The following is a 26461-nucleotide window of genomic DNA, read 5'->3' on the forward strand; positions in this document are numbered from 1 at the left end:
TGCATTTCACTTTGCGATACAGCATTGGATAGGGACTACAGTAGTACTCGAAGGTTCACCTTAAACGAAGTGTTAATAGTACGCCTGACACCGTGTGAACTTGAATTAAAATCATCCGGATGTTACGCGAGTGTGAATGTTGGTGTGCGCCACATTCATGGGAGGAGCATTTTCATTTTTTCAATCGATTTTCGTCGGTAACGTGATGGTCGATTATAAGGGGCAGGCGCATGCGGAGATTTTGCTGGTGGTGTGCTTCGTGGTCATCTGTACGCCTGCATGGGTATACGGTTATGTCCAACAGGACTTCTCGTACCCACTCCAAGCCTGGGCTGCTGCTACGGTTCTTAGTGCACTGGTATGGATGTTTAAGCTTTGGACACGTGGCATTTGAACTGACTCATATCTTGTTGTTATTGTCGTCGTCGTTTCTGCAGTTGATTCTGCCCAACTGGCCAATCTACAATCGCAACCCGATCAAGTGGCTGCCCAGCGCCATGTACGTGAAGAAGAAAAGCATTTAAACAGTACGATACTCGATACTGTAGTCGCATGCAAGTACATCTGGCACCAAGCAGATACGCTACAATCAACAATAACGACGAAGGAAGAAGCTAAAACAAAATTCATTACTGACAATGTTGGTGTCTGAGCGACAGTCACTCGTCCGGGTCTGTAGAGGCTCATTTATTCGTTGTCGTCGCCGTCTCCTCTTTCCTCCTTAACAATAATAACTTTTTACATACGTGTACAGTAGTGGGTAAGCTTACCCAACGACTACTCCACCTTCAGAGACCATCATATAGAACGGCATGAGGGGTTCTTCCTGATGATCACGTCAACGAGTCAGTCGAGACGAACACTGAGCACTATAAGTTTACATGTAGGTTATACCGAACAGGCACGGAGAGGCGACGTTGATAATACAACTGCTGATTCTGAGGTAGCAGCGGCAACGGCAGCTACATACTACGTATGAAACTGGAAACGAAGCAAGTAGCCTTCCTATAAGGATTTACTGAACCAGAACGGCACGTGAAAAATGCTTCAGACTTGAGCTGCCCAAGTTGAGCACACTGAAATGCTGTGCTTACTGTTACTGAAATTCTCAAGAGCACGGGTGTCAGGCGCAGGTGCGCAACATCGCTGTTGCCAAGGCAGGTGGAAAAACGTCGATACATGTATTATAATACTTTGCGTCTATCGCTAAATCTTTCAAGAGCGACAGCTCACAGCAATCTTCGTAACGAAGTTCGTTGGTCAAGCTCGATCAACTAATTTAAACCGTCTCTTGTGCGAGGTGACGGCGCTGCCTCCTCATATTTTGGCGAAGACAACGTCGGTCAAGACACTTCAGCACTCAAGATTCACAAGCGTTTTGCGCGGTCGTTTTGCCGACTACGTAGTGGACGTGATGGAAAGAGTCGCAAAGACTGACAGGAAGAGCAGAGAGGCGAATCTGAAGCCAAGTTCAAGGCCTCTTTTTTTGCAACGCGACCCATACTGAAACGTAGTCAAACTGCAATCCCACAAACGATTTCTGAGAACGAAAGCTTGCAGTCGTGAATTTCCTGTCGAAGCACTGCTTTAAACGCTTCACTCTTCAAGCAGCACCGTCGACCAGATCGCGACTGTAAGAGAAGAGGAAAGCTGCCTTTTAACCTGATAAGACAGACCAGAGTCTAGACGCACACCGACAGCCATGGGCGCGGCCAACAGCGTGCGCAAGCTCACGATCGACAGCATTGCGCTGCTGGAACAGCTCGAGCCCAACAAAGCCGAGCTGGCAGCCAAGCGTGCGGTGCGGCGCCGCGTGCAACAGTTGCTCCAACAAAAGTGGCCTACTTGTCGTGTGTTGCCATTCGGGTCGTCCGAGAGGTGCGTCGGGCGTTGAAGCAACAGAAGAAGATATGAAAACTCACATGAAGGAGTGATGGTAATTATTTTTTTAACATTTGCAGTGGTCTGGGCTTTGGAGGGTGCGACGTCGACCTCGGTATCTACTTCGAGGACGTAGATGTGGACGCCCAGGGTCAGTTCTCGCCTCAGGAGCGCGTGAATTTGCTCGCCACAGCGTGCGAGCGCCTCTCCGGAGCATTCCAAGTGCTGGAATTCGTCCGCAGTGCGCGCGTGCCTGTGATCAAGCTCTGGGACACGAAGCGACAGGTAACGGAGATAACCAGCTTAAAAATTGCTTTTTTGTGAATTTCTGAAAGATATATTGTTTATTATGCTGTAGGTGGCTTGTGACGTGTGTGTTGGAGGCATCAATGCGCTGCTCAACACAGCGCTGCTTAAATACTACGGCCAGGTGGATCCTCGAGTGCGTCCGTTGGTGTTTGCTGTCAAATATTGGGCCAAACAACGCGGTATTAACGACTCTGCTAATGGAACACTGAGCTCCTACGGTACGCAGCAGCGATCTTTTCGGCCCAACTGCTTCACTTACCGGGGATTAACGTGTGAAATACGGTAGGATATACATTGTTGCTGATCTTCTACTTGCAGTCACATTACGCGGAGATGCAGCTACCAGAGGTGCTCTCACTTTTCCAGGATCTTCAGTCCCAGACGAAGGTCTCCGTGCTGCTTGAACGTATGCAGGCATTCCCAACGATAGAGCTGCCGTCCACATTTGGCACGTCGGAAATGAACTCGGTCGGTGCATTACTTGCAGGATTTTTCGACTTTTACGCCCGTCGCTTTAATATGGAAGACGACGTCGTGAGTATCCGCACAGGAAGGGCGTTATCGAAGACAACTAAGTGGAGTCACCCCGTGTCCTGGCGACTGAGTATTGAGGATCCGTTTGAGCTGGCGCACGATGTTGGGCGTGTGATTTTCCACCGAAAATGTCAGGAGCTAATTCGCTCGGAGTTTAAACGTGCAAGCGAGTTACTTAGTGAAGATCATCGTCTCGAGGAGATCTGTGTACCTGACGATACATCGTGGAACATCATGTCGACGTGCTACATTTGCCGTGGTAGGGACCACGCCACTCGCGACTGTGGCCAACTAGTGCATCAGCGATCGACGTCTGGTGGCTGTAGCAATGCCACGCTACATTTCTCGGACTGCTGGTATTGTGGCGAGTATGGTCACTACAAAGCGGAGTGTCCGATGCTCTTCTTCCGAGATATCCCTCGTCCGGTCGAAATGGCTAAAGCTGACGATATCTTGGCAGCAGAAGCGACGTCTGAGTCAGATCCAGGCCCGCTCGTGGGATTTGCATCGGCTTCATCGCCCATCGCGATCCCATTTTCTCCGACTATGAAGATGATATCGCCACGCGTCTGCCAGCTACGTCCCTGGGAACAAGGACTCAGTCCGCACAGCTCGCCGATGCTACGCTTGTCCAGGAAGAAGAAGCGTGCGCGTCATGGCTCCTTGTCGACATCATCTTCCTCTTCGCCAGTACCATCATTGAACTCACCGTCTGGAGGCCAGTCGCAGTCGTGGAAGCGGCAACAACAGCATCGCTATCAACAGCAGCGACATGAGCAGCGTCGTCGCAATTTTGCGCTACTGGAACCGACGCGGAAGTGCGGTGGCAACGCTCGTAGTGGGAGACCGTACGTCGGTAAGGTACTGTGTCCGTCCTAGCGAGACGATCGCTTTCCAAGTTTTGTCTATTAGCTCGTAGTGTGGGCATAGTTTAGCTATTGATACCAAGGACACCAAATCTGCCTAAGCAAGATGGTCTTAACGTCTTGTCGAAATATGTAAATTGAATGAACTTTTATGCAAGCAATTATTTCAGTCAGAGCTAGATGGGAGGACCATCATTCTCAGGTCACTTCAACCTAGCATGTGGCGCGAACACAAGATTTCTCACTAAATTACTCGAGTCACATGCTCATGTATACGGTATACCTTTTTGATAACTTTTAAATCAACGTTGCCAATAAACTGGAAACCACCAAAAATAGGAATTACAGAATTTACAATAAAAAAGTTGCGTTGCCAATCGACTGGACGCAGTTTAAACGCCACACCTGCATTGCCATCATGTCTGTCCGGAGGAACGTGCGTCTACGCCGCGAGTACCTGTACCGCAAGGGACTTGAGGGAAAGGAGCGTGCGCTGTATGAGCACAAGCAACAGCTGAAGGAGGCCATCCGCAGTGGCAAGGCCATCCCGACTGAGCTGCGCAGCGTCGAGTCCAAGCTGCGTCAAGAGATGGAGTATGATGACGAGGCCCACGAGAAGCCGCTCAACCACATCGATGATGAATACAAAAATGCAGGGATGTTCGACCCCAAAATCGCCATCACCACGTCACGTGACCCAAGCTCGAGACTCAAGCAGTTCGCACAGGAAATCCGCCTCATCTTCCCCAACGCCATTCGCCTTAACCGCGGTGCCCACACTGTTGGAGACGTAAGCAGACTTTTTGAAACCTTGGACTCTTTTATAGAGAGGTTAACTCACCGGTTTTATTTCTTACTGCTACTGCAGTTGGTGGAGAGTGCGAGATCCAACGACTTTACAGATCTGCTGTTGGTCACGGAGACGCGTGGTGAACCAGGTACGACAATGGAGACGAGAAGTTGATGCTACTGCTGTGTACTTACAGTGCTTTATTGCGTAAATAGATGGTCTGGTGGTGTGTCACTTGCCGTACGGACCCACGGCCTATTTCTCACTGAGTAACACAGTGCTGCGTCACGATATTGAAGACCGTGCCACTATCTCCGAGGCGTATCCACACCTCATTATCAACCAGTTCGAGACGCCGCTAGGAAAGCGTGTTGCCAACATTTTAAAGCACTTGTTCCCAGTGCCCAAGCCAGACGCCAAGCGCGTTATTACGTTGTCCAACGACAACGACTTCGTGTCGTTCCGTCACCACGGCTTCAAGGTGACAGGACGGGAGGTGGAGTTGCAGGAGTGTGGCCCTCGCTTCGAGTTGCAGTTGTACCAGGTGAAGCTTGGCACGCTCGACCAGAAGGAGGCTGAGAACGAGTGGGTCTTGCGGCCGTACATGAACTCTGCTAAGAAGCGTCGTGTGCTGTAGATTCATTACAGTACCATGCTCCGTTGGCTGAAATAGATGCTTTTTTGTTTTTACTCCGCGTCATTGTGTTTAATTGATCCTGATGGCTCTTCACAAGACGTTGCTGGGTTGAGAATCTTTTTCAAGTCGCTCTCTTCGGCAATATCCACGGCTGAAAGACGTAGCCCATGAAAGTATCCCTTATCACAAAGCACGGTTATTTTTCACCTCTTCCAGTTGCCACGCTCCTTTGGCTGAAGTAGATACTACGTTTTTGTTTTTACTCAACGTCTTGACTGTCAAGTCGACAAGACATGTTTTTTCTACTTCGCTTACAGCGACACGTTGATTTCAGCCTGCAAGAAAGAATCTCCAGGGATACGAGCAAGGATCTTACTGAGCGGATCCACAGGCGGCGCATACATTTCGAAGGTGGCAGGCGCCGTCGTGATCTTGCTCAAGTCCAGATGGAAAAAGGTCCAACAGCCCACTTCGACCTCCTGCGTCACAAGACTCCGATGCCTCAGCTCCATCACGGCAACACAACCTACGACACAAGTACAGTACTTGTCATTAGTATACGCCATCAAAACAGGTAGCAAAGATCATTTAGTTCGTACCGTCCTTGAGATGCTCGAGGGGTGTCTGCAGGTACCACGTGTTGCCGAACCACCAGTAGTTGCCTCCGGTCTGGATAAGCGACTTCGGTGTGCGTTGAGCCGTGTCAACGACCGCACCCTTATAATCCATGATGTAGAGGTTGAAGTGCGGCGTCTCCATAATAGGACCAGTGGCCACTGCAATAGCACCCAGGAACACCGACACATACGTGCTGTCGTGTAGCCTGTCCGGTGGTGGCAGTAGTGACGGAGTGACGGGAGTCAGCTTCTTGACAGGAACAATTCCGTCAGCTTGGGGCTCTTCTGACTCCACCGGAGTCTCCTCCATCTTCAGGGCGTGCGTAACTGGGTTAAGAATCTCCTTCAGGTCGTCCTCCTCGGCAATATCCACGGCCGAAAGACCTTTCAAGTTCTTGATACTCGAGTCTGCGCCACGCTTCATGAGAGTTTCAACCAAGTCGAAGCGCTCCAGCTCCACGGCATAGTGTAGAGCAGTGTCTCCATTCACATCGATCGCATTCGGGTCCGCGCCATTCTCAATAAGCCAGACACACACCTTGGCAGCCTCAAATCCTTCATCTTCGTCGTTCTGTACTGCCAAATGTAACGGGGTAAAGCCCAGCTTGTTCTTCATGTTGACGTAGTCGCGACGCAGTCCACTGTCGATGCAGATCATGTTGTGGTTGGGAGGACTCGTTGTGGTTGCACGCACGCCCTGTACCTTGCGAATAGCAAGCATCCATTCGTGCACCTCTTGTTCTGTGTCGGCTACAAACGAGAGCATGCCGTCAGGATTTTTGGAGCTCTTAAGTCGTGGTGAGCGGATCTCAAAGCAGCAGTCCACGTCGGAGTTGCGCTTGATCGTAGCATCACACAGCTCGACGATCTTGAGCGGAATCTTGTCCTTCTCAGTCTTGTAGTAGGACAAACAAACCTCGTCTACTATCACATAACGCTTCGTGGCCCAGCGAGTACCACTAGCCTTGCGTAGAAATCCCTCCTTGTACACTTCGATCTGCAGTGTCGTGGGGAGCACTGGTGGAAGTCCGCCGATAGACGATGACAAACGTCGGTTGTTCCCTATCTTGGAAGACACGAGAGTGCGTCGACCATTACGCTTTGGTGCGTTGTGATCGCCAGGTTTGAAGGCTGGTTGCATCGAAAACGAAGACGTCGAGGCGGTGGACATACCACGCATACGAGGGTCAAAGCCTCCTACAGGACTGCGAATAGACACGCTCTTTGATGGCGAACGGGACGATGGCGTCGTCATGGACGCCGTGCTAACACTGGAAACAGATCGAAGCTTCATGTCGGGCGAGTCATCGCTGCCACTACTGGCACTGCTAGCGCTTCTTGTACGCGCAGCTCCAAAGTCAAAATGCGCGCTAGGATTCGAGTTGCGGTTCGCAACCTTCGCGAGTAGCCGTACCATATCCAAATGAGCTAGTCGACTAGCGTAGTGCAGTGGTGTACTGCCTGCAGTATCCTTTCCATACACGAGATCCTCAAGTTGAGGGTTTTCCTCTAGAACAAATCGCGCCAAATTGAGGTCACCATTCTTCGACGCGACGTGGATTAACGACATCATCTCGTGGTCACGGTCACGCACACGTAGCATTCCTGGCATCTCCTGTGCAATGTGAAGCACCTCGGTCAAGTCGTAGGCATTAGCTGCATCAAACAAAGCCTGGGTGCGATTCCTTATGCGTACACGAGACAGGAAGATCCGTACCACAGCGAGAACTCGAGCCATCGACCGACGTCGCACATCTGCGAGCTTGGAGGATCTCTTCTGACGGAAGACACTTTGTACCGTGACGATCCGCTGAACCGTTTGGCGATATTTCTTTTGCTGCACGTAGCCGCGATAAAGTGCTTGAGTTTTCACCACTCCATGACGGAAGCGAATGAATTGCCGACGACCTAGATACGTGCGTACAGCGCTCTGCACCACACGCGCCGCTGATCGCATTTTCAAGTAGCGAGTACGTTCAAGTGTCATACGCGAGAAAGCTTGAATAGTGATGATCTTGTCCCTCGTCTCGCGGTATTTCTTGGCTTGTGCATGGCAGCGCCAGAGCGATTGCAGCAGTGTAATCTGTCGGTCCCGCTTGGTGTATTCTCTGCGAAGCCTGTGCATCCGCCACAAAGACTGGACAAGGATGATCTTCTTACGTTCATTGAGATAACGTTGACGATAGATCACCATGCGACCAAAGGCTTCAATGCGTGTAGCCATCTTCTTCTCGCGCAAAAACTTACGACGCACCAGCGAGCGACGAATCATAGCTTGAGAGTTGATTGTAGCCTCTCGACCCTTGAGATACTCGGTACGAACGCGGTTCGCTCGCACACGGGCTTGGATCATAATGATACGTCGACGAGAGGTCTGGAAGTGACGTCGCGCCAAGAAGCCACGAGCAATTCGCGCGATTTGGATCTGCGCTTTGTTGCGTGCAACAGCGCGCATACGAGCCTTCTTGCCGTATTTAAGACGGGCATTGAAGCCGCGACCTGCAGCGTGCAACACGATAGCTGCCTTCCACATCTCGCGATATTTGTTACGCGCAGCATAGCCCTTGTATCGAGAAGCGATCACATTCGCTGCATTGCGCATCTCCAAAAACTCAGCCCGTTGTCTGTGCATCTTGCGTGCATTTGCAACTTTAGCCGCAGCGTGTTTCTGCTTGAGGAAGCGCTTACGAGCCAAGTATCGTCGCACTTGAGCTTGGATCTTTGTTGCAGCAGGAGGGGCTGTTCGGAGATATAGCGCATACTTGCGAGCAGCATTACCGCGAGCGTGACTCTGCACGAGGATAGTGGCCTTGCGCAGGCGTTGATACTTCCTTCGCTGGATAAACTGCCTTGCTACAGCGTTGAGGAGTGTAATGCGGTGACGCATACGCTGGTAGTGACGCTTGGCCAGGTACATGCGCGTCATTGCTTGGATCCGGATGGCCTTCTCGCGCATATCCATGTACTTTCGACGTTGCTGTCGACCGCGTACATGCTTCTGGATAACGATAGCAGCGTCGTGCATGATCTTACGTGCTTCGTTGTCCAGAATACGCAGCTGGCTGTCTCGAAGGAACACCTTCTTGTGTCCGAGCTGCCAGTTTTCACGAGGAATGAAGCGGAGAATAACCTCGCAGTAATCTTTGTCCGTCATAGTTCCTCGCTTCTCCTTAGCGACATTGCGAGTCAGGATCTGATACTTCTCGCGGAATTCTTCAAAGAGCCGTCGAACTGGGAAACCGGAACGTCGGATACGCACAGTCTCCATGACACCGAGGTAGATGAGCTGGTTTAGAATCAGTTCGGCGTTCCAGCCCTGTGGGAAGCGCAGGTTGTTCGGCTTGACACAACGCACGAAGGAAGGCATCGTGGCCTTGAGTTCCACCATCAAGTTGGCCATCTGATCACGAAATTTTCGGCCCACAGTCATCGTTCCAGTCATCTTGTTGCCCATTTTCCGAACAGGTTTCCGTGGGTTGGCGCCGCCCGATGCCGCACCAGCTTGAGCTAATGGATACAACTTTCGCAGGTATTCGCATTTGGAACTGTCCATCAGAGAGATCAAATCGTTGTGTAGAGAGTCATCGTTCTTTTCCAAGAAGCCATTGACATTGTACGTCACCTCTCCAGCGTAATGGTGAACCACAAACTCGTCCGTAGCGAATCGCGGCTTCGAGTAGTAGATAGTAGTGCCCTCCGGAACTTTTCCCTTTGGCAAATGCGTTTGATGCAGCTTCTGGATAAAGTTTTCGTCGCTAGCACGTCGTCCAAGCATTCCTTGTTCATCCAAGAGAGGGAGAATACCCAGCGGCTTCTTATCAATCAGATCGAGACATGGTCCATTGTCCTTGAACTCCAGACGAGAGAAATCGATGCCTTCTTCAACGTACACTTCTTGTTCATACACGAACACGTGCTGGTTGAATTGTTGCTGCAACATTTCGTTCGTGTAGTTGATACACAGCTGCTCAAACGAGTTCACTTGCAGACTTTCAAAGCCAAAGATATCCAAAATACCGATAAACTTGGAGCCAGCGCCAACTCCAGCGCTACTGCCAACGTTAGACGTTGACTTGTTGATTTGAGACACCAGCCAGTCGAAAATCTTGCTGAAAATGTCCTTCGCCAGACCATTACGCGACTTGACAGACTCCACAGCAGTCAGCGCAATTTCAGCCACTGAGCCACGTGCGCCAGCCGACATCGTTCGCTTCGTAAGCGCGAACTCCAGTTCAGCCGGTGTCACCATCATCAAGTCTGCCAGGTTCGTCACGTCCTCTGGGTGGGCGATCTGGGACTCGTTCTTGGCGTTCTCCGTGAACTCGACGTTACCTAAATGCAGTACGCAGGCCACGAGACGGAAGATGGTCCGCTGTAACTCTGGAGGGATACCCACAGTACCCATGGCTTCAGCAAGCTCCTTGAAGTCCTTTTTGTCGTTAATTTCTGGCACTTGAATGCAATTTCCTTGATTGAGGAAGTAGAACTCGCTTGCAGGCTTCAGCTTCAACGCCGTCTTCTCTTCAGCAGATAATCCAGCACACAATTGGTAGAAAATGTGGTAATTACGCTCGGATTCGGCGCTACCGACGATGCGGCTCTTCTCCAGCAAGAAATGGCTCGTTGTAGCACCAGAGATGGTGCCGTCTGTATGGTAATAGATCTTGATGAACTTGCCAAAGCGACTGCTGTTGTCGTTGCGGATGGTCTTAGCGTTACCGAACGCTTCAAGTAGAGGATTACTCTGGAGTACACATTGTTCCACCGAAGACCCGCCGTTCTCCGCTTTTGGAGCCTTTGGAGCCTTCTTGCCGATCTCCGAGATGTTGGCCAGATACTAACAGCATCAATTAATTAGTTACATATACCAAATAGCTGCTCAGTGTAGTGGTAGTGAACGTACCCGCATAATGTACTTGGAGGCTTCTGTTTTGCCGGCTCCACTCTCTCCAGACACAAGAATGGATTGGCATTTCCCGTCCTTCATCATGGCGTGGTACGCTCCGTGAGCTGTGGAGTAGACATGAGGCACGGGGTTATCTAGTTTGCCAATAGAGTCGAGTTCTGGGAAGTTATAGAGCATGGGGATGTTCTTGTACGGGTTGATAGAGATGAGGATATCACCAGTGTACGTGTAGATCTTGTCCTCGAGATAGCGACGTCGTAGAAGATCCAGAAGTGGAGCCTCGTGTAGATTGTCCATTTCCGCCACATTGTTCAGGTTCACTGAGTGTGATGGATCGTAAGGATGTACCTGCTCGAAGGTGAATTGTTGCTCCGAGTCGGCGTCGGGCAGCAGAACGTGCAGCTTCTCACCGTCGTCCTCCACTACGGTGCCCAGCTGCCACACATTGCGAGGGTCTGGACACCAGACCTTTTCTCCCTCACGGCGCGCCGGCCGCTTCTCCGCCATCGCTGCCAGCGGGTCCAGAAGCTAAGGATGGAAGTGGGGGGCGGAACCTTTATGCTCCTGATTTGGTGAGATACGATTTGACCGGAAATAAGTGGTGCTTCAAAGAGAGCGAAAATCCAGCTTCGTCCCAAATTAACAGATTACGCGTGGGTAAATTGAGCAGAGACGCAACGCATTTTATGAGTTGACGTCGATGCAGAGATCGCCGTAAGGCAATAGCGTTGCAATAACTGTCTAATGTGTGCGACGAATGTCCACATCGATCTAGTGAAGATCATTTTTTTTTGTCAAAGAAGTATTTTTTTGAGTGAGTGCAATGATAAGCGGAAGTAAGCTCTTAATAGCACTGTCACCACACCACGTCAGTCGATACGTCATCACTTAGCTCCAAATTGTTTTACTTTGGTCAGAAGCAATGTCTACCAATAATTACTGTAGAGCGGTTAATACTGAAGCATTGGTGTGTCTGGAACAAAGCTCTTAATTCTTCGTCACTTCACTGTCAAGTGGGTTCACTTTTCGAAATGATATGCTTCTCTTTTTCATCCAATCAGACGACGTTTGGGGTACGTGGTGCATCACCGCCAGTCGCGCATCAAAGTGTCGACAATCATGCAGGACGCGGCGCATTGGCAGACGAGCGAGTTGGCTTGTGCCATCAAATACCGACTGCTAGCGGGCGAGGCAGCGGACGGATACATTGATGGATTGGTGGCGCGCGTAGGTGTGCCCAGCGAGTACGTGGCGCCGCTCGTGGACCGCGCATTCGCGTTTCACCCCGCAATGTACACGGTCGTATCAGAAGAAGACGACACGGAGCTCCCAGATCTAATCGTACGAAGACCCGTTAGCTGACAAAAAGACGTGTGTTGGCAGTTTGTAGGCTCTAATGCTTGTTTTGCTGTTGTGGTTGCAGTGGGACGAGTATGAAAATCTGGACTGGAAGAATATCCTTGCTGGAAAAGTGGTAGCCAACGCATATTGCGTGCGCAAGGGGCTCTCGCGTAAGGCGCAGCTGTCGATCTACTTGTCCAAGTACATTATGAAGCATCCAGACTGCTTGCTGAGCAAGGCTCTGCCGCGTACCATTGTGGTGGACACATGGGAAGCCTACGACGAAAGCATGGCTCAATTCGGCATCCCCTTCCGTCAGCGCTTGGACTCGTGTTTGTGGGAAGTGAAGCAGACGCTTGACAACGAGAGCAACACGTGGATCATGAAGCCCAGTGCTACCAACAAGGGCGCCGAGGTCAACGTTGTCAAAGACTTTAAGAAGCTCCGCAGTATTGTCAACGAGTGGACAGACATCCGCGAGTGGGTTGTCCAGGAGTACATTCAGCGGCCGTTGCTGCTACGAGGTCGCAAATTCCACATCCGTGTGTATGTCCTCGCAGTGGGTGGTCTCAAAGTGTACGTGTACCAGCATTGCCTCGTACTGTGCGCTCTGGAGCAGTACCGCGAGGCCGACACGGACAATAATTACTCGCACATCACAAACACGTTCCAGCAACAAAGTCACCCTGACTTCGTTGAGAGTGAGTGCGTGTTGTTACTGGACGATATCGAAGATATACTGGCGGAACAAGGCATCGCAGATGCTGCCGGTAGAAAGGCAAAGATCCTTACGGACATTGGCCAAATCACAGCGGAGACGTTCGACGCTTACAAGGGCGAGTTCTCGGTTTTCCAGCCACTACCAAACTGCTTCGAGATTTACGGGGTGGACTTCATGGTCGACGAGGACTTCAACGTGTGGCTCTTGGAGTTCAACCCTGGTCCGGATTTCAAGCAAACGGGAGATCGTCTACACTTTGTTATTCGCGATCTGATGGCAGACACACTGAGTGTTGTTACGAACGAGTTCTTCTCCGAGGACAAGGATTCGTCGGTCAAAGACGCTGAGCTTGGGGCGTTTGCCAAGGTGTATGACCAGCAATGGGGCGCTCTTTCCAAGGGCTCATCCATGAAATTTGTTGAGTAGACACGTGATCAGCATACCATTCAATAGAGATCGCTTGTACTTCAACAGACCCCATTCTATTGTTCTCAAAAGTATTTGTTGGTCGTGGCAGACGACAGAAATCCCATACCTTTCGCAGCGGAAGAAAGCAGATTCGTGCCTGAAGTCGCTGCAGAGAAGAGATTGGAGCTTGTCGATGATGACAGCAAGTTCTGCAGCTTCGTGGCTGACGACTGGGACGAATCGTCTGTGCGCTCATGGAAGAGAGAGGAGCTGTTTGCTCTGCTTCGTCCTTCTCCCATATCGTTCTCACTAGAACGAGACGTCGATGACACGGTACGCTGGAACTTGCGACGACTCGAAGGAACAGGAAGCAGCGAGAATCTGGCAACTGGATCTGCAATCCGTGCTAATGGCCTCGTATCTTGAGCGCCAATCACAATTTCTTTTCCATCTGAAGGACACAATAAATTTATACATTAGGAATCTGACGTCAAGCACAAGCGCGAGCGCTGACTTACTGATTTTGTTGATGTCGTTGGATTCTGAGAGGGATGAAAAGAGCAGCCGGCTCTTTCGGAACTGAAGCACCACGTTCTCAATCAGTTGAGGTCCGTAGATCTCCCAGTCCACTGGATCGATGAACTCCCGCATGCGCTCGAACAAGCTTTTCAGCTTGAGTAAGCCCGGAGAGCAATCTTCTGGGTTCAACTCATCGCCCCAGCCAAAGCGAATGAAGTCGGAGAAGCCCAACGTCGCACGAACAAAGTACATGTCAAAGAGGAACTGCTGGATGCAGCACTCGCCAAAGTTCAACACTGAATCATGTTGAGTTGCCTTGGCAGCAACCAGAAGAGAAACTGCGGTATCATACACGGCCACACTCACGATGGTAAGCTGCTCCACGAGAACTTCACGAATAGTGCGCTGCATCAACTGGATCTGCTCATTTGTTATCCCGATGGAGCTCTGAGCCAACCGGTTCGCATCGTCCAGGCTGTAGCAGCAAGAGAAGAGAAAGCTTGACACTGTCGGCGTTTCGCACCATGGCAGCCAGACCTTTTCCTCTCCAAGAACCATCTCAGATTCCGAGGAAGAACCGTCGGTGTCTCCATCAAGTGCTTCATCAGAAATTTCTTGCTCAATCCAACCTTCGTGGGTAGCGATCCATTTCTAGCGAAGTCATAAGAGCTATTAATCTGTGCCAAATGTTAAAGTAGGATACCAGTAGAGCTGTACCTCGTTGGTCGAATCATACTGCTCGATAAGCATCAGCTCGCGCAACGGTTCAATCTTCTGCTCCAGAAGAATGGTAGCCCATGCCTCGCAGTACTTATTGGACAACCCATGCAGGACGTTCACGAACAGCTGCGGATATGACGCTTTTTGTTTAATCTCAGACACAAGGTAGAGAGAATAGAACCCCACAGCGTTGACCCGTCCGAGTTCTTCATCAATAAAACAGGTCAGCTTTTTCTCTTCGTCCCCAATAATTTCCTACACATATCCAGCAGAAATGTGAGTTCAGCCTCAAAAAATTTAAACGACGAAGCTTGACCAGCTCACCTCCAGTGCGGCTGTAAGTTGCGCCTTCATCACACAGCCACTGCTAGAATACTTCTCAAAAACTGGACCAACTACCAAGAGTGAGGGGTCTTTCGCAGGTATTGACACAGCAGTCGAGCTCCCAGGAAATAACTTGTTCATATGACGATGAAACCCAGCAACAATTCCCGCCAAAATGTTGGAGATGCTTAAGAAAACGCTTGGTAGTTGAACTGCACCATTAACAGTAGCAGACTTTTGGTTCATCGGGAGAGGATACTCCTGCTCGAAAAATATCACCAGCTTAAAAAGCGTGCGAAGAAACTCTTCGATCAGGACACTCTGTAGATCACTGGCATCCAGATCGGCCGCCTTCTTCTGGATCGTTTCGAAGTAGTCGTAGAACTTCACATTTCTGAGCCTGAAATCGCTTCGAGAAATGCTAGCAGCCGTGTCTTCCAAACTGACTCGAATCTGAGATTTAATCGCTTCGAGAGCTTCGACGAACGAGTTCTGTACCAAGTCACGCGTCCTCTTCCGAAACGCTTCGGCGTAAAGTACCGAAAAAACGGAATCAATGGGCCCATTTGGCCGCTTCTCAGGTGCTTCGCTAAGAACCTGACCCCACAACTTCACATGCTGACAGCCAGCACTGTTCTCGCTTACAGCAAACAGTTTGGATTGCACTTGCGATAGTTGCGAGATCGAGTCAATACTGGAAATAATCGGTGAAGCTACGTCACGTATCTGTACACAGACGACAGATCTTTTAGTACTGCAGCAAAGGGTGACCTACAATTTGTTTGTCGTACCTGTCGACGTCTCCGCTCGAGCCATTCGCTCAACATTTTTAGCATCTTTCCCGACGAGATAAACTGCTCCAACCCGTCCTTGAAGCTTGGTGGTAGCTGAGGAATCGATATCAACAAACCGTGTTCCCCAAAGATTTCCTCCGTTTGCGTCATCGTCAGGCTGATCGATTTCAAAATAATCATGAGCGCGCGCTCCTTCTTCGACGAAGATTTGTACGTCGCCTGGTTTTTCTCATCGCGTTTGTGAAGTGGAGTCATCCACTTGGTGCGAGACTCCAGAAACATCTCAAACAGCTTTTGCGCTCCAATAGCAGGGTCGTTCAGCACAGCAAGTGTACATAAATTGTCAGCATAAAATCGACTCTCCTTGCCTCGACAAGTCAAGTAGCTCTTCGCACACGACACCATCCTCTACAAAGGCGCCAACAATTTCGTTAATGTCCATATGATTGTAATTTATTCCAGTTTCACGTACCGGCCGAAAACACTCAATGCACGTCCATTGGGTCTGCAGGAATGGAAACTCGCTCTCTGTAGTCTTAGCGACGTATTCACAATGAATACTGGTCGCTCGTTGATATAGTTCCAGAGCTTGCAATGATTCTCCTTCATCCAGCAATTGCCACATCAGTTCGGGAACCCCCACCAGGAACGTCACTTTATCGGAGTCTGTAGCTTCAATCGGCAGGTCCTTTTGCTGCGTCTTGGGAGGATCCTCTTCTGTGTCATTACTAGGATGGTCCTGCACGGCCAACGCACTCGCTAGAGATATCTCCATGTGCTTCCACATGTCGGGCATCTCCTTGAGCGAAACTTCAAGACGCAGCGCAGCCGAGTGCATGTTCACGATCTTGTCCGCCGACTCGATAAGATCTCGGTATCGCACACCAATCATCTTCTGCATCTCCTTGGTCTTGTTCTCCTTCTCCTTCCTGAGTAGCAGAATTCGTTAATACAGAGAGTTTAACGTACACTAGGAGATACAAACTCCCCCTGCATGATTTAACACTACGCACGACGCACCTTGTCCTTTCCAGCAGAACTTTGGCGTCCGCCACGGACAGGCGACGCAGGAATCCCGCCGCATCGTCCGGCGTCGAGCCTTGCTCGGCCCTGCGTGCGGCTACCTTCGTCATCGCTTTGAAGCTGTGCGAATCGTACTTAAATGAATTTTGCACTTTCCAAATGGCGCGCCGCAGCCGCGCCAATAGCGTCGACGTCGGGCCACGGAGCGAGTCTGATGAGCGCTCGCCGCTGACACCCAACAGAGCAGCGCTACTGAGGACGCAGAAGAAAGCCAGTCCGGTGAGTAGTGCAAGTTTCGTTGTACTGTATCTAGAGCGCTGTGGGTTGAGAAATGCGTAAAAGTCTAAACCTTCACTTTATTTGGATGTAATCTGGTAGTTGCGACTGGATAGCAACAGTGGCGACGACACAGGCAGTGCAGACGATCGGGAAGGGCAGAAAGTGGTGCTGGCCGCGTCCATTTGGCGAGGAGATAAACCTTCCGATGCTGCGAATGCGGATGGTAATGGAATGCCTGAACGAAGCAGGTTCATTTTCCCAGAGTCTGACGTTGGTGCTATTGCGGTCTATACTCTGAACAGTGAAATTAAGTAATATGCGGCGATATTTGAGAGCGGCTCGGGCACTGTACGAGATGCAGTTCCAGATGAAGCGACCTGCGGCTATCTTGAAGATGAAGCCCAACTCGGTGAGAAGACGCAAATCCCCTACGTTGTCATTAACTCTACAGTGGCGCTAAATGTTGTTTTGGGGTCTGTGTGGTCGCCGGTAGTACGGACTGAAAAGCCGGTCCACATTCGACACGCTGACAGCGCTGGTGTCTCCACTCCGGGGTCATCAGGTTCTAGGTACGGTGTTTATCTGCCGTCGCATGTCTTACTCGTGCAAAGTAATTAATTCGAGGAACTGATGGTGTAGACGACTGGACGGGACTTGAAGTTGGTCTGTTTGAGGAGGCGTATGAACGCTTCGGAAAGGATTTCTATGCAATTGCTGAACAGGTTAGATCAATTGAGAAAAATCCATGAATGATTCTTCATCGCTAACGAGTTTTTGCATTCCTCAGCTTCCCAGGAAGACAGTGAAGGACATAATTGCGTTCTATTATTTCTGGAAGAAGCACGGATCATGTGCAAAGACTCGAGATGATGGCAATTTGTCGGATGATTTCTTGCCGGAACCTGAGCCGAGCGTATCAAGTGAGACGCTCAAACTCATGGATTGCCTTCGAAGTACGTGGAACTATTGAATCACTTCTTGATTTATTAGTTCACTGCTAATAAAAAGCATACAGAGCGACAGATCTACATTCAAGATTACCTTGACGCCGCACGAGCAATGTATGCCCCCCGACCGGCTTACGCGTCTCACCACAAGAGGCAGAAGATTTCTGAATTTGGCTTGCAGCGGGTGTCTGTCTTCCAGCAAGGTCTCAAAGGGTTATCACCGTTGCGTGTTCCATCTGTTCTAGGTACATGCCCGGTTCCTGGTATTTCTGTTCCTACAAAGCCAGACGTACGTGCTAACAGCAATTCCTTATGCGACGATAGATACGTGGACTCCTTTTGAGATCAGAGTGTTCGAGGTTGCGATTGAGTGCTACGGCAAGGATTTCACGCGAATTGCTGAAGTGGTATGTCTCAAATGGATTTTATTCATTGCGCCGATTTCTGATAGTTGGTGTTTGTTTCAGATTGGCAGCAAGTCGTGCGCAGACGTGATCGCATTCTACTACGTCTGGAAAAACGATTCGCACTATCAAGTCGTGAAGAACCGATGGGAGAGGAAGAACGAGGGGCGCACACCGAAGAAATCGCTCGCGGACTCAAAAGCTAAATGCGCATGATCTGTTCTCTATTGCAGATTTGGCGAACGTTTTGTGTATTTCAATCAGACGCCTTGAGGCAGACCTACCACGTCCCTGTTGGTGAGCAACGGCTACCTAGCTTAATCGATTGAGATAACTTCCTGCTCGACAGCCAGGCCTTCATGAGGATAGTTTTGCAGCTTCTTGCAAGCAGTGCACACCCAGGAGGCCGGAGGTAGCTCCTTCATGTTGATGCAGTACTTGTGGAACATGCGCTGGCACATATCGCAGAGCACCAACTCGTCCTCATTTTCCGGGTGCGTGCAGACCTCGCAGTTCTCCGAGTCCATCATGTACGTACGTGAGTTGTACAGCACAGGCTGCGTGGTACCGGGCTCCTGTTTCTGGATTTGCTTATGCTCCATTAGTTTCATGTTGCGATACACCTGAAAGCCGTGCAGTGCGTGTCCAATGTTCTTCAAGTCCAGCTTCTGGTTCATAAAGAACGGAAATTCCACCTGAAGAGCCTTAAAGCCTTGTAGCTGGCGTTGTTGCAGCAGCTTCGCGAGTGCGACGTATTCCGATGGGCGCGCACGGTTCTTGCCGAATACCTGAATCAGACTCTTCCTCGCGTCTAGGCTGAGCCATACAAACTCGTCCGTGATTAAGTCCTCGGCCAGCATGTGCAGCTCCATCAGGTCGCACACCACCTGCCAGCACGTAAATGATCCAAGTGCGTTGTCTTGGAACTTTCGAAGGGTCTCGAAAATGCTCTCGGAAGTGGTGCATTCCTTTACCGCCACTGTGGTCTCATCAATGTTCAGCAGAAACTTCTCCAGGGTCTTCAGATAAGAGGCCACTGTAAGGTCACGGTCGCCGGCCAGTAGATCACTGTCAGCGGTGCGCTTTGTCATCGCTAGCAGTCTGTGTCACACACAAAAGTCAGACCGCTATATTCTTGACGTTAGGAGGACAGCATAATAGACATACCGCTTACTAAAGTGGGGGAAGTCGTCGGAGCTCGGAATCCCCTTGAGCTTGTAAAAGGTTTCCAGTTGGTTGCAATACCTAAATGCTACTGCCATCCACAGTACTTCGCGCAGACCGAGGCGTCCTTGGTGAGATTGTTGCCATCGAAGCACATGCTTTCGGAGGTACGCAGTACTGCGATCCAGTTCGCGATAAATGTTGCAAGTAGCTGAACCATACACAACGTAGCACAATAAAAGAGAGGTCAATTAATATAAATAATAACTGCAGCATTCTCCATGGACTTACCGAATTTGATCAGGCACGCGTCGACACGCGGCACGTCGTTGCTGATTGAGTAACTGTGCCACATTCCATGGCGTTGATACACAAAGTCGTAGAAAGTGAGTGCACCCAGCCACCAGCTCTTGTACCCCTTGCCGTCCGAGCTGTTGAGTAGCTGATCGCCCAGAAAGTTAAGCGTGCGTCGCTGGCGCTTGGCAGGTTCCGCGTTATCGCTCTTGGAGCGCTTGGACGCTGAAGCGCTGTCACCATCGCCGTTCCCACGTTGTTTCTTCCGACGGAGGAATACCCCCTCGCACTCTTTGCTGCACACGGGAGTCACAGTTCCGCGCGTGCTGACGGAATACTCGGGATCGGGAGCCTGGCACACGAAGCAGTGGTTCGGGTCCGCGTTCCGCGAGTCGCCTGACGGCCGCATCCCCTTCATTTCGAGGTACTTGGCCTCACAGCCCACGGAGCACACAGGAACGGGCGCCGCTTTCTTAACCGTATTGGTGGACATGAACTCGGGGTTGGGCATGTGGCAAATAAAACACTCGGACAGGTTCGCGCTAGACGATGGAGCTACAGCGTCGTCTACAGATCCCGCGGCATCGCCATCCTCACTGTCGGTGGCGTGCGCGCTGCTGACAGAGTTACTAGTATTGTTGAACCACCGGCTCAGCTCGAACTCGTCGCCAAAGTTGACCATGATCCCGCCCGATGTATCCGCTACTTATGCGCGCCAATAACCAATTGAGGCTTTCAGCTTTTTTACTGGAATCGTACTTAAACTATTTTTGTTAAGTACGACAATCTTTTTGAGATCTTTCGATTGATTCCCGCCGGGTGCCATGGTGCACGTTGGCACGGTCCGTGGTGTCGATGTAGAAGTGTAAAAGCAGCGATACATTAGTACAACGAACGAAGAGTGCAGCAACAGATAAAAACCATGGTTTTGTTCGCTAAACTCGTGCGCCGATATGCATACACCATCGACGCATAAATTCCTATTATCTCGAGTCACAGCCGAGGGCATTGACCAGGTTGACGTAGCAAAATAGCTTAAGCGCCGAGCTTGGTCTTGAGGATCTGCTCGAGATTGACAATGTCGGCGCTGAAGCCGCGGATGCCCTCGGCGAGCTTCTCCGTGGCCATGGCGTCCTCGTTCATGCTCAAGCGGAAGTCCTTCTCGTCGTACGACAGCTTCTCGCCCGTGTAAGCCTTGCCAGCCGTCTCAGCGTCCAGCTTCTTGGCCAGAGTGGCAGTCGACTTGGTAAGCTCCTCCAAAAGTGCGGGGGAGATGGTCAGACGATCGCAGCCGGCCAACTCGGTAATTTCACCAGTGTTACGGAAGCTGGCACCCATGACGATAGTCTTGTAGTCGTACTTCTTGTAGTACTGGTAAATCTTGGTCACGGACACAACACCAGGGTCTTCGTGGGACTCGTAGCTCGACTTGCCGGTCTTGGCCTTGTGCCAGTCAAGGATACGGCCCACGAAAGGCGAGATAAGAGTGGCGCCAGCCTCAGCGCAGCCTACAGCCTGGGCAAAGCCGAAGAGCAGGGTCATGTTACACGAGATACCCTCCTTCTGCAAGTGGTTGCAGGCTTGGATACCCTCCCACGTGGAGGCAATTTTAATAAGGATACGGTCCTTCTTAATGCCGGCCTTCTCGTACAGATCAATAATACGGTGAGCACGCGCGATCGTCGACTCCGTGTCGAAGCTTAGGCGAGCATCAACCTCGGTCGACACGTAGCCAGGCACGACCTTAAGGATCTCCAGACCGAAGTTCACAGACAGCTTGTCAATGACGTAGCCCAGACGTTCCTTCTCAGACAGGTCGGCCGAAAGACCCTTGCCGTACGACACAGCGTCGTCCACAAGAGCCGAGTACTGCTCCATCTGGGCGGCCTTGAACAGCAGCGACGGGTTGGTGGTGGCATCCTGAGGCTTGTACTTGTTGATCTGCTCAAAGTCGCCCGTGTCGGCCACCACAGTGGTGAACTGCTTAAGCTGGTCCAGCTGCGAGGCTTCGCGGAGTTTCTTGTTGGGGGAGGCAGCCATCTTGATGGAGTATAGGATAGGTAAAGAGAGAGAATTGGTCTTCAGCGAGCAGATTCGAAAGTGAGCGTGGATACCGAATGCTCGGAGGGTAGACACCGTTGGTGCGACAATTTGACTTTAATAAAGTATGGGTTGTGTACTGGCGAGTGATTGTGAGCCCAAAGTTACCTAGCAGCTCTGGACGCGGTCAAGTTGATGATGAAGTTGACCGACTACATATCCACAGTATGGGACACCTTGCTGGTCCCCGTCAGCATAGGCTCTATGGACTTTGATCGCGTATAGCAGCTCTTCCTCTCAGGAACCACTTATTCATTCAAGAAACCTCATAACTTCAACTTCAATTGACAATTTAGACGGTGCCGTCCTCGAGCGAGAGCACCACCATTTTTTTATCGATATCTGCTACCTTTATTCTGCACGCTTCGCTCTACACGATCGCAGCGAACGTTGAGGTGGCCTTCTCGTACATGCCGAAGAAAACGAAGCCGCCGATGCTGATCCACATGGTACGAGGGCCAACACCTGAGAACAGACGCCTTAAGCCTTCGTCAGTGTACACACGCGACAGCGTGTTCAGTGTGCCCTTATATGGAACGCCCTTGGCATCCTTGCCAAGCATAAGCCGCGTCTTCACCACGTCGAGTGGAGTCGTGGTGGAAGCCGCCACACCACCGGCAATCGATCCGCAGATTGCACCTTGTAGTGAGGACACAGGGGCGTTCTGCTGCTTCGACCATTGATACTGAGGAGCATATAACGCAATGTGGTAATTAGTCTCGCGTACCTCCTTATGGCATATAAGTAGCGTACCTTCAAGCCCTCCCAAAGTGGGAACTGGATAAACGAAAAGGGGATCTCTCGCGCGATCATGCTCCAGTAGCCTCGGTAGAACCCAGCTATGTCATCCGCCATGCGAATAGCGTTGAGCGCTTCCGGTAGTGACTTGTACACACCGGTCTGCATACGCTGTTTCACAATTTCAGTGGGAGTGCGCACCAAACACGCCGCCTGGAATACAATCACAAACAACCACCTTGTTAGCACCCGACACTGTAGACAACATCGATCACACGTTCCAAATCCGCACCATTTCACCCGATGCTGCGGCCGCCATGTGAACAAGTGGCGAGTGCTTCTGGTTCGGAGCGGCCATGCCAAGCAGTGACTTGGAAGTCTCATAAGTGCCGAAGAAGAGTGCGCCTGGTGATAAAGGTACATGCAGAGCAACTGTCAAACATTATTCGGTTGCATAAATGCCCCGAACAATATTACCTCCAGGAGCTGATCCTGCAGCGGCAGCAGACAAGCCCGAGTAGACGCCTCGGAATCCACCAGCCTTGAAAAACCCGTGGGCCGATTGCAGACGCGTCTTAATGGTGTCGAGCGGGAACAGCGCAATGTCAACTGAAGTCCCTGCAACGGCTCCGCCCTGCACATGCCAATCAAAGCGTGAGCACCACCTCCACAGACAAAGATTTCAATCACTAAAAACTAGCGCACCAATAGAGCGGGGAAGAAGCCGCGCTCCGGAGGTACGTTGTCTGAGTTGTCGGCCATCCTTGCTTCCGAGCTGGGAATCACGCGCTCGCCTGTGGTCGACAGTTGAAAGCCGATTATGCAATCGGACCCGATTCTGGTAAACCAAAGTAGTAAACTGGTCAGCCTTCAAAAATGCACTTTAGACTAAGTACAAAGTAGGGTATGATGTAATTTTGGTAACCATACTGAAACAAGAGACTATACCCTATTTTGTCGCTTCTGAAGACTGGCAGGGCGAGTCACTCACTCAAAGAGAGCGCGGCTTCAGGGCTGCAGCGGATCAGGAGGCAGCCATGGGGATCGTCGATCGCATCAAGGAGATCGGTGCGTGATCACTGCCGTCTTTTGTGTCGATCATATAGACTACGTAGTATTCTATTGTCACCTCTAGCTTCGACGTGCAGCGTGATGAAGAGAATTGGGCAACTTCTAACGCCAAACTTGTTGCGTGCCTGCTTCCTTGAACAGAGGATGAGATGAAACGGACGCAGATTAACAAGGCCACGGAGGGCCATCTTGGTCGTCTGAAGGCCAAGCTTGCGAAGCTGCGGACGGAGGTGTGCTTGTATTCTTTATAGATTCTCGTCTTGTGATCATCATTACTCATGTTTTACTTTCATCTCTTTGAGTAGCTTCTTGATGAAGGAAAGTCGAGTGGCGGTGGAGGCGAAGGTAAACTATCTCTCTTCTACTAGAAGCACTTAAGGACAGTAATTAATCGTGCAACTATATAACTGCAGGCTTCGATGTGGCCAAAAGTGGCGATGGACGCGTTGCCTTGATCGGATTTCCTAGTGTGGGAAAGTCGACGATGTTGAGGTGCGTCTCCGTGCACATCTTTGCTGTGCTAATATGCCCTGAACGAACGAACAATTAACTCCTGCAGTCAACTGACGGAGACGCAATCAGAGACGAACGCTGTAGAGTTTACGACACTCACCTGTATTCCAGGCAATCTACTGTACAATGACGTCCGCATCCAGGTGAGCTTAGAAAGTGAAGGACGATAATGGTGTAGATTCCAAGCTGAACTTGTTGCTGCTGTTATTTATGTAGCTGCTGGATCTTCCGGGTATTATCGAAGGTGCCGCTCACGGTCGAGGACGTGGACGAGAAGTCATTGCTGTGGCCAAGTCGGCTGATATGATTCTGATGGTGCTGGATGCTGGTCGAGAGGCTGGCAACCGTCATCGTGAGATTCTGGAGAACGAATTGGAGACTGTTGGTCTGCGTCTCAACCGTCTGCCGCCTGATATTTACTTCCGGAAGAAGAATGGCGGTGGCATCACGTTCAACAGCACCCTTCGTCTAACCAAGGTACGAGGCACTTTTGTTGCTCCGAATAGCTATTTCGTGCTAACTGCGAACGTGCTATTAATTGCAATGCTGCAGCTTGGCGACGATCCGTATCAGACGGTGTACAAGATCTTACACGAGTACAAGATTCACAATTGTGAGGTTTTGTTCCGTGAAGACTGCACGACGGACGACTTTATCGATGTGATCGAAGGCAACCGAAAGTATGTGAAGTGCTTGTACGTGTATAACAAGATCGACGTGGTGTCAATTGAAGATGTGGACCGACTGGCGCGTATGCCCAACTCGACTGTAATTGCCTGCGCCCACGGTGATCGCCCTGCGGTACGTTTTGTTCTGTTAAGTTTTGGATCTATTTCTCTCTTTTCTGACTGCTGTATCGTTGCTTAGCTGAACTTTGACACGCTTCTGGCCAAGATGTGGGACTACATGGGGTTGACACGCGTTTACACCAAACGTCGTGGAGAGGTAAGACTAAGCTGTAGTTTCCCTTCAAGTGTACCAGCGCTAATACGTTGGTATTGCAGACCCCTCAATTCGAGGAACTGGTCGTCCTAGGCTCGGAGCGAAAAGGTGTCAGCGTTCAGTCAGCGTGTATGTCGGTACGTTCCTGTCTCGCTGTAGCATTAAGAGTAAATTTCCTGGCTTGAGTCCCTCCTCACAATTTTAAACTCGGTTGTAGATCTCGAAGGACATGCTGGACAACTTCAACTACGCATTGGTGTGGGGAACTAGCACGAAGTACAATCCGCAACGTGTTGGCAAGGAGCACATGCTAAACGATGAGGATGTGCTGCAGGTCATCGTAAAGACAGCTAACCAGCAAAAGCGTGACAAGAACTACAACCAGAAGGTGCAGGCGTACTTCGACAAGTACAAGAAGAAGAAGAAAGCGCTCAAGACATGAGCTTGTGACTTGGATGCAACAGTGCATTTGCCACCACAAAGAGACGCAATGGAACAATTAGATGTCTCTCGTTTCAGCAACGAACTATTCGCTGTTTTCCTTTGATTCTTCTGAAGTCTCTCCTGTACCAATCGGCGTAGGCGCCGCAAACACGTCGCTCTCTTCATGTTGAGTAGTATAGCCGTACAAGTTCTTGAGACGCTTCGTGATGCACTCCAAAGTTCTGACAAAACCACGATCAGCATTGAAGATATCATTCCAACTCATAGTTCTCAATGCACACTCACTCTTGCCTCATGGGTGGGAAGACAGCGCCGTCACTTTCCGATCTGCCCATAGTTCTGCGCACGTGCTCGAGAACGAATCTCCAGTTCGCAACAGGCTTTTTCTTGATCGGTAACGAAGACCAGCAACGCTCGTCATGGTCATGATCAGCAATGCCTTGAAGCGCTTTGCCGTTAGCAGTGAGTAAGGACTCCACGAAGTGATCGCCAAATTGACCGCCGACACGTGCGATATTAAATAGTCGTGACGCAGAAGGAATATTTTCCCGATTCTCACTGTGGGCAGTTCGTTTTCGCTTTCGCGACGAGCGTTGCAGGGCTTCAGCAGCTAGTGCGATTATGGGACGCGGGACTTGCGCAAACGGACTCTCTTTGGGCACATTGTGCTCACTTGGGTCTGGGTCTGGCTGTCGAATATCCGTGAATACTTCGTAATCCTCAAGAATCTCTGACGGATCCTGTGAAAAGCTACAGCAAGAACGTTAACATATCGACACAACAGAACAGAAACGACACAATCAAACTCACTCGGTATTACGGAGATTCCGAAAATGTTGAGGCCATCGGAATTTCCTTCAAAGAAAAGAAACACAATCCCAATCAGATCGCCGAACATAACGTCGCAAGTATCACGAACAAAAGCAGACTTAGTGAGAAGAGTTAAGCTTACCGTGCATACTCATCCAAGTGGCTCGTAGCGAACTCAAGCGGCGGACCAGAAAGCTTCACTCCCCGACGAATTGCCGTTTCTTCAACGAGAGGAATACGGGAAGTAATATTTCGCAGCACAAACTTCGCTTGCGCCACATCACTGCCACAGACCTCCTCGTCATTTGCATCCTCTGTGGGAATATCCTCGTCTTCCCATTCGTCTTTGCGCCACTCCTCGTCAC

The 26461-nt window shown here is 50.5% G+C and overlaps 12 protein-coding genes across 12 annotated transcripts; 6 read left to right on the plus strand and 6 right to left on the minus strand.

The window, feature by feature from the left end:
- Window positions 1–205: 205 nt before the first annotated feature.
- PITG_05628 (uncharacterized protein) lies at window positions 206–1011 on the plus strand (the record flags this gene model as incomplete). The annotated part of the gene is made up of 3 exons (XM_002999204.1): window positions 206–358; window positions 438–499; window positions 948–1011. 3 exons carry the CDS (start codon window positions 206–208, stop codon window positions 1009–1011), a joined length of 279 nt encoding a protein of 92 aa, XP_002999250.1.
- A 691-nt stretch (window positions 1012–1702) lies between these two features.
- PITG_05629 (Poly(A) polymerase, putative) lies at window positions 1703–3603 on the plus strand (the record flags this gene model as incomplete). Its single annotated transcript, XM_002999205.1, has 4 exons — window positions 1703–1878; window positions 1962–2166; window positions 2240–2408; window positions 2477–3603. The coding sequence occupies 4 exons, from the start codon at window positions 1703–1705 to the stop codon at window positions 3601–3603; spliced, it is 1677 nt and encodes a 558-aa protein (XP_002999251.1).
- A 405-nt stretch (window positions 3604–4008) lies between these two features.
- On the plus strand, window positions 4009–5017 carry PITG_05630 (U3 small nucleolar ribonucleoprotein IMP4; the record flags this gene model as incomplete). The annotated part of the gene is made up of 3 exons (XM_002999206.1): window positions 4009–4380; window positions 4459–4528; window positions 4596–5017. The coding sequence occupies 3 exons, from the start codon at window positions 4009–4011 to the stop codon at window positions 5015–5017; spliced, it is 864 nt and encodes a 287-aa protein (XP_002999252.1).
- PITG_05631 (myosin-like protein) lies at window positions 4676–11047 on the minus strand (the record flags this gene model as incomplete). The annotated part of the gene is made up of 3 exons (XM_002999207.1): window positions 4676–5543; window positions 5617–10471; window positions 10538–11047. 3 exons carry the CDS (start codon window positions 11045–11047, stop codon window positions 5329–5331), a joined length of 5580 nt encoding a protein of 1859 aa, XP_002999253.1.
- A 612-nt stretch (window positions 11048–11659) lies between these two features.
- On the plus strand, window positions 11660–13028 carry PITG_05632 (uncharacterized protein; the record flags this gene model as incomplete). The annotated part of the gene is made up of 2 exons (XM_002999208.1): window positions 11660–11881; window positions 11964–13028. The coding sequence occupies 2 exons, from the start codon at window positions 11660–11662 to the stop codon at window positions 13026–13028; spliced, it is 1287 nt and encodes a 428-aa protein (XP_002999254.1).
- A 65-nt stretch (window positions 13029–13093) lies between these two features.
- PITG_05633 (uncharacterized protein) lies at window positions 13094–16451 on the minus strand (the record flags this gene model as incomplete). Its single annotated transcript, XM_002999209.1, has 8 exons — window positions 13094–13461; window positions 13529–14180; window positions 14247–14483; window positions 14574–15299; window positions 15365–15775; window positions 15840–16021; window positions 16097–16296; window positions 16384–16451. The coding sequence occupies 8 exons, from the start codon at window positions 16449–16451 to the stop codon at window positions 13094–13096; spliced, it is 2844 nt and encodes a 947-aa protein (XP_002999255.1).
- Window positions 16452–16549: 98 nt separating this feature from the next.
- Window positions 16550–18236, plus strand: PITG_05634 (uncharacterized protein; the record flags this gene model as incomplete). Its single annotated transcript, XM_002999210.1, has 9 exons — window positions 16550–16669; window positions 16769–16892; window positions 16972–17078; window positions 17163–17238; window positions 17309–17391; window positions 17457–17622; window positions 17685–17861; window positions 17941–18023; window positions 18084–18236. The coding sequence occupies 9 exons, from the start codon at window positions 16550–16552 to the stop codon at window positions 18234–18236; spliced, it is 1089 nt and encodes a 362-aa protein (XP_002999256.1).
- Window positions 18237–18337: 101 nt separating this feature from the next.
- PITG_05635 (uncharacterized protein) lies at window positions 18338–20182 on the minus strand (the record flags this gene model as incomplete). Its single annotated transcript, XM_002999211.1, has 3 exons — window positions 18338–19121; window positions 19188–19395; window positions 19476–20182. 3 exons carry the CDS (start codon window positions 20158–20160, stop codon window positions 18338–18340), a joined length of 1677 nt encoding a protein of 558 aa, XP_002999257.1.
- Window positions 20183–20375: 193 nt separating this feature from the next.
- On the minus strand, window positions 20376–21567 carry PITG_05636 (transaldolase; the record flags this gene model as incomplete). The annotated part of the gene is made up of 1 exon (XM_002999212.1): window positions 20376–21567. The coding sequence occupies one exon, from the start codon at window positions 21516–21518 to the stop codon at window positions 20514–20516; it is 1005 nt and encodes a 334-aa protein (XP_002999258.1).
- Window positions 21568–21948: 381 nt separating this feature from the next.
- On the minus strand, window positions 21949–23078 carry PITG_05637 (S-adenosylmethionine mitochondrial carrier protein, putative; the record flags this gene model as incomplete). The annotated part of the gene is made up of 5 exons (XM_002999213.1): window positions 21949–22263; window positions 22332–22529; window positions 22609–22721; window positions 22794–22950; window positions 23022–23078. 5 exons carry the CDS (start codon window positions 23076–23078, stop codon window positions 21949–21951), a joined length of 840 nt encoding a protein of 279 aa, XP_002999259.1.
- Window positions 23079–23353: 275 nt separating this feature from the next.
- On the plus strand, window positions 23354–25284 carry PITG_05638 (GTPase, putative; the record flags this gene model as incomplete). The annotated part of the gene is made up of 10 exons (XM_002999214.1): window positions 23354–23384; window positions 23529–23617; window positions 23693–23732; window positions 23801–23879; window positions 23947–24043; window positions 24117–24377; window positions 24453–24701; window positions 24768–24845; window positions 24905–24979; window positions 25060–25284. The coding sequence occupies 10 exons, from the start codon at window positions 23354–23356 to the stop codon at window positions 25282–25284; spliced, it is 1224 nt and encodes a 407-aa protein (XP_002999260.1).
- Window positions 25285–25567: 283 nt separating this feature from the next.
- Window positions 25568–26377, minus strand: PITG_05639 (uncharacterized protein; the record flags this gene model as incomplete). Its single annotated transcript, XM_002999215.1, has 5 exons — window positions 25568–25936; window positions 25997–26036; window positions 26097–26141; window positions 26239–26317; window positions 26362–26377. 5 exons carry the CDS (start codon window positions 26375–26377, stop codon window positions 25568–25570), a joined length of 549 nt encoding a protein of 182 aa, XP_002999261.1.
- Window positions 26378–26461: the final 84 nt, after the last annotated feature.

Source organism: Phytophthora infestans, genomic scaffold (genome assembly GCF_000142945.1).
Source record: "Phytophthora infestans T30-4 supercont1.7 genomic scaffold, whole genome shotgun sequence".
Lineage (NCBI taxonomy): Eukaryota > Oomycota > Peronosporomycetes > Peronosporales > Peronosporaceae > Phytophthora > Phytophthora infestans.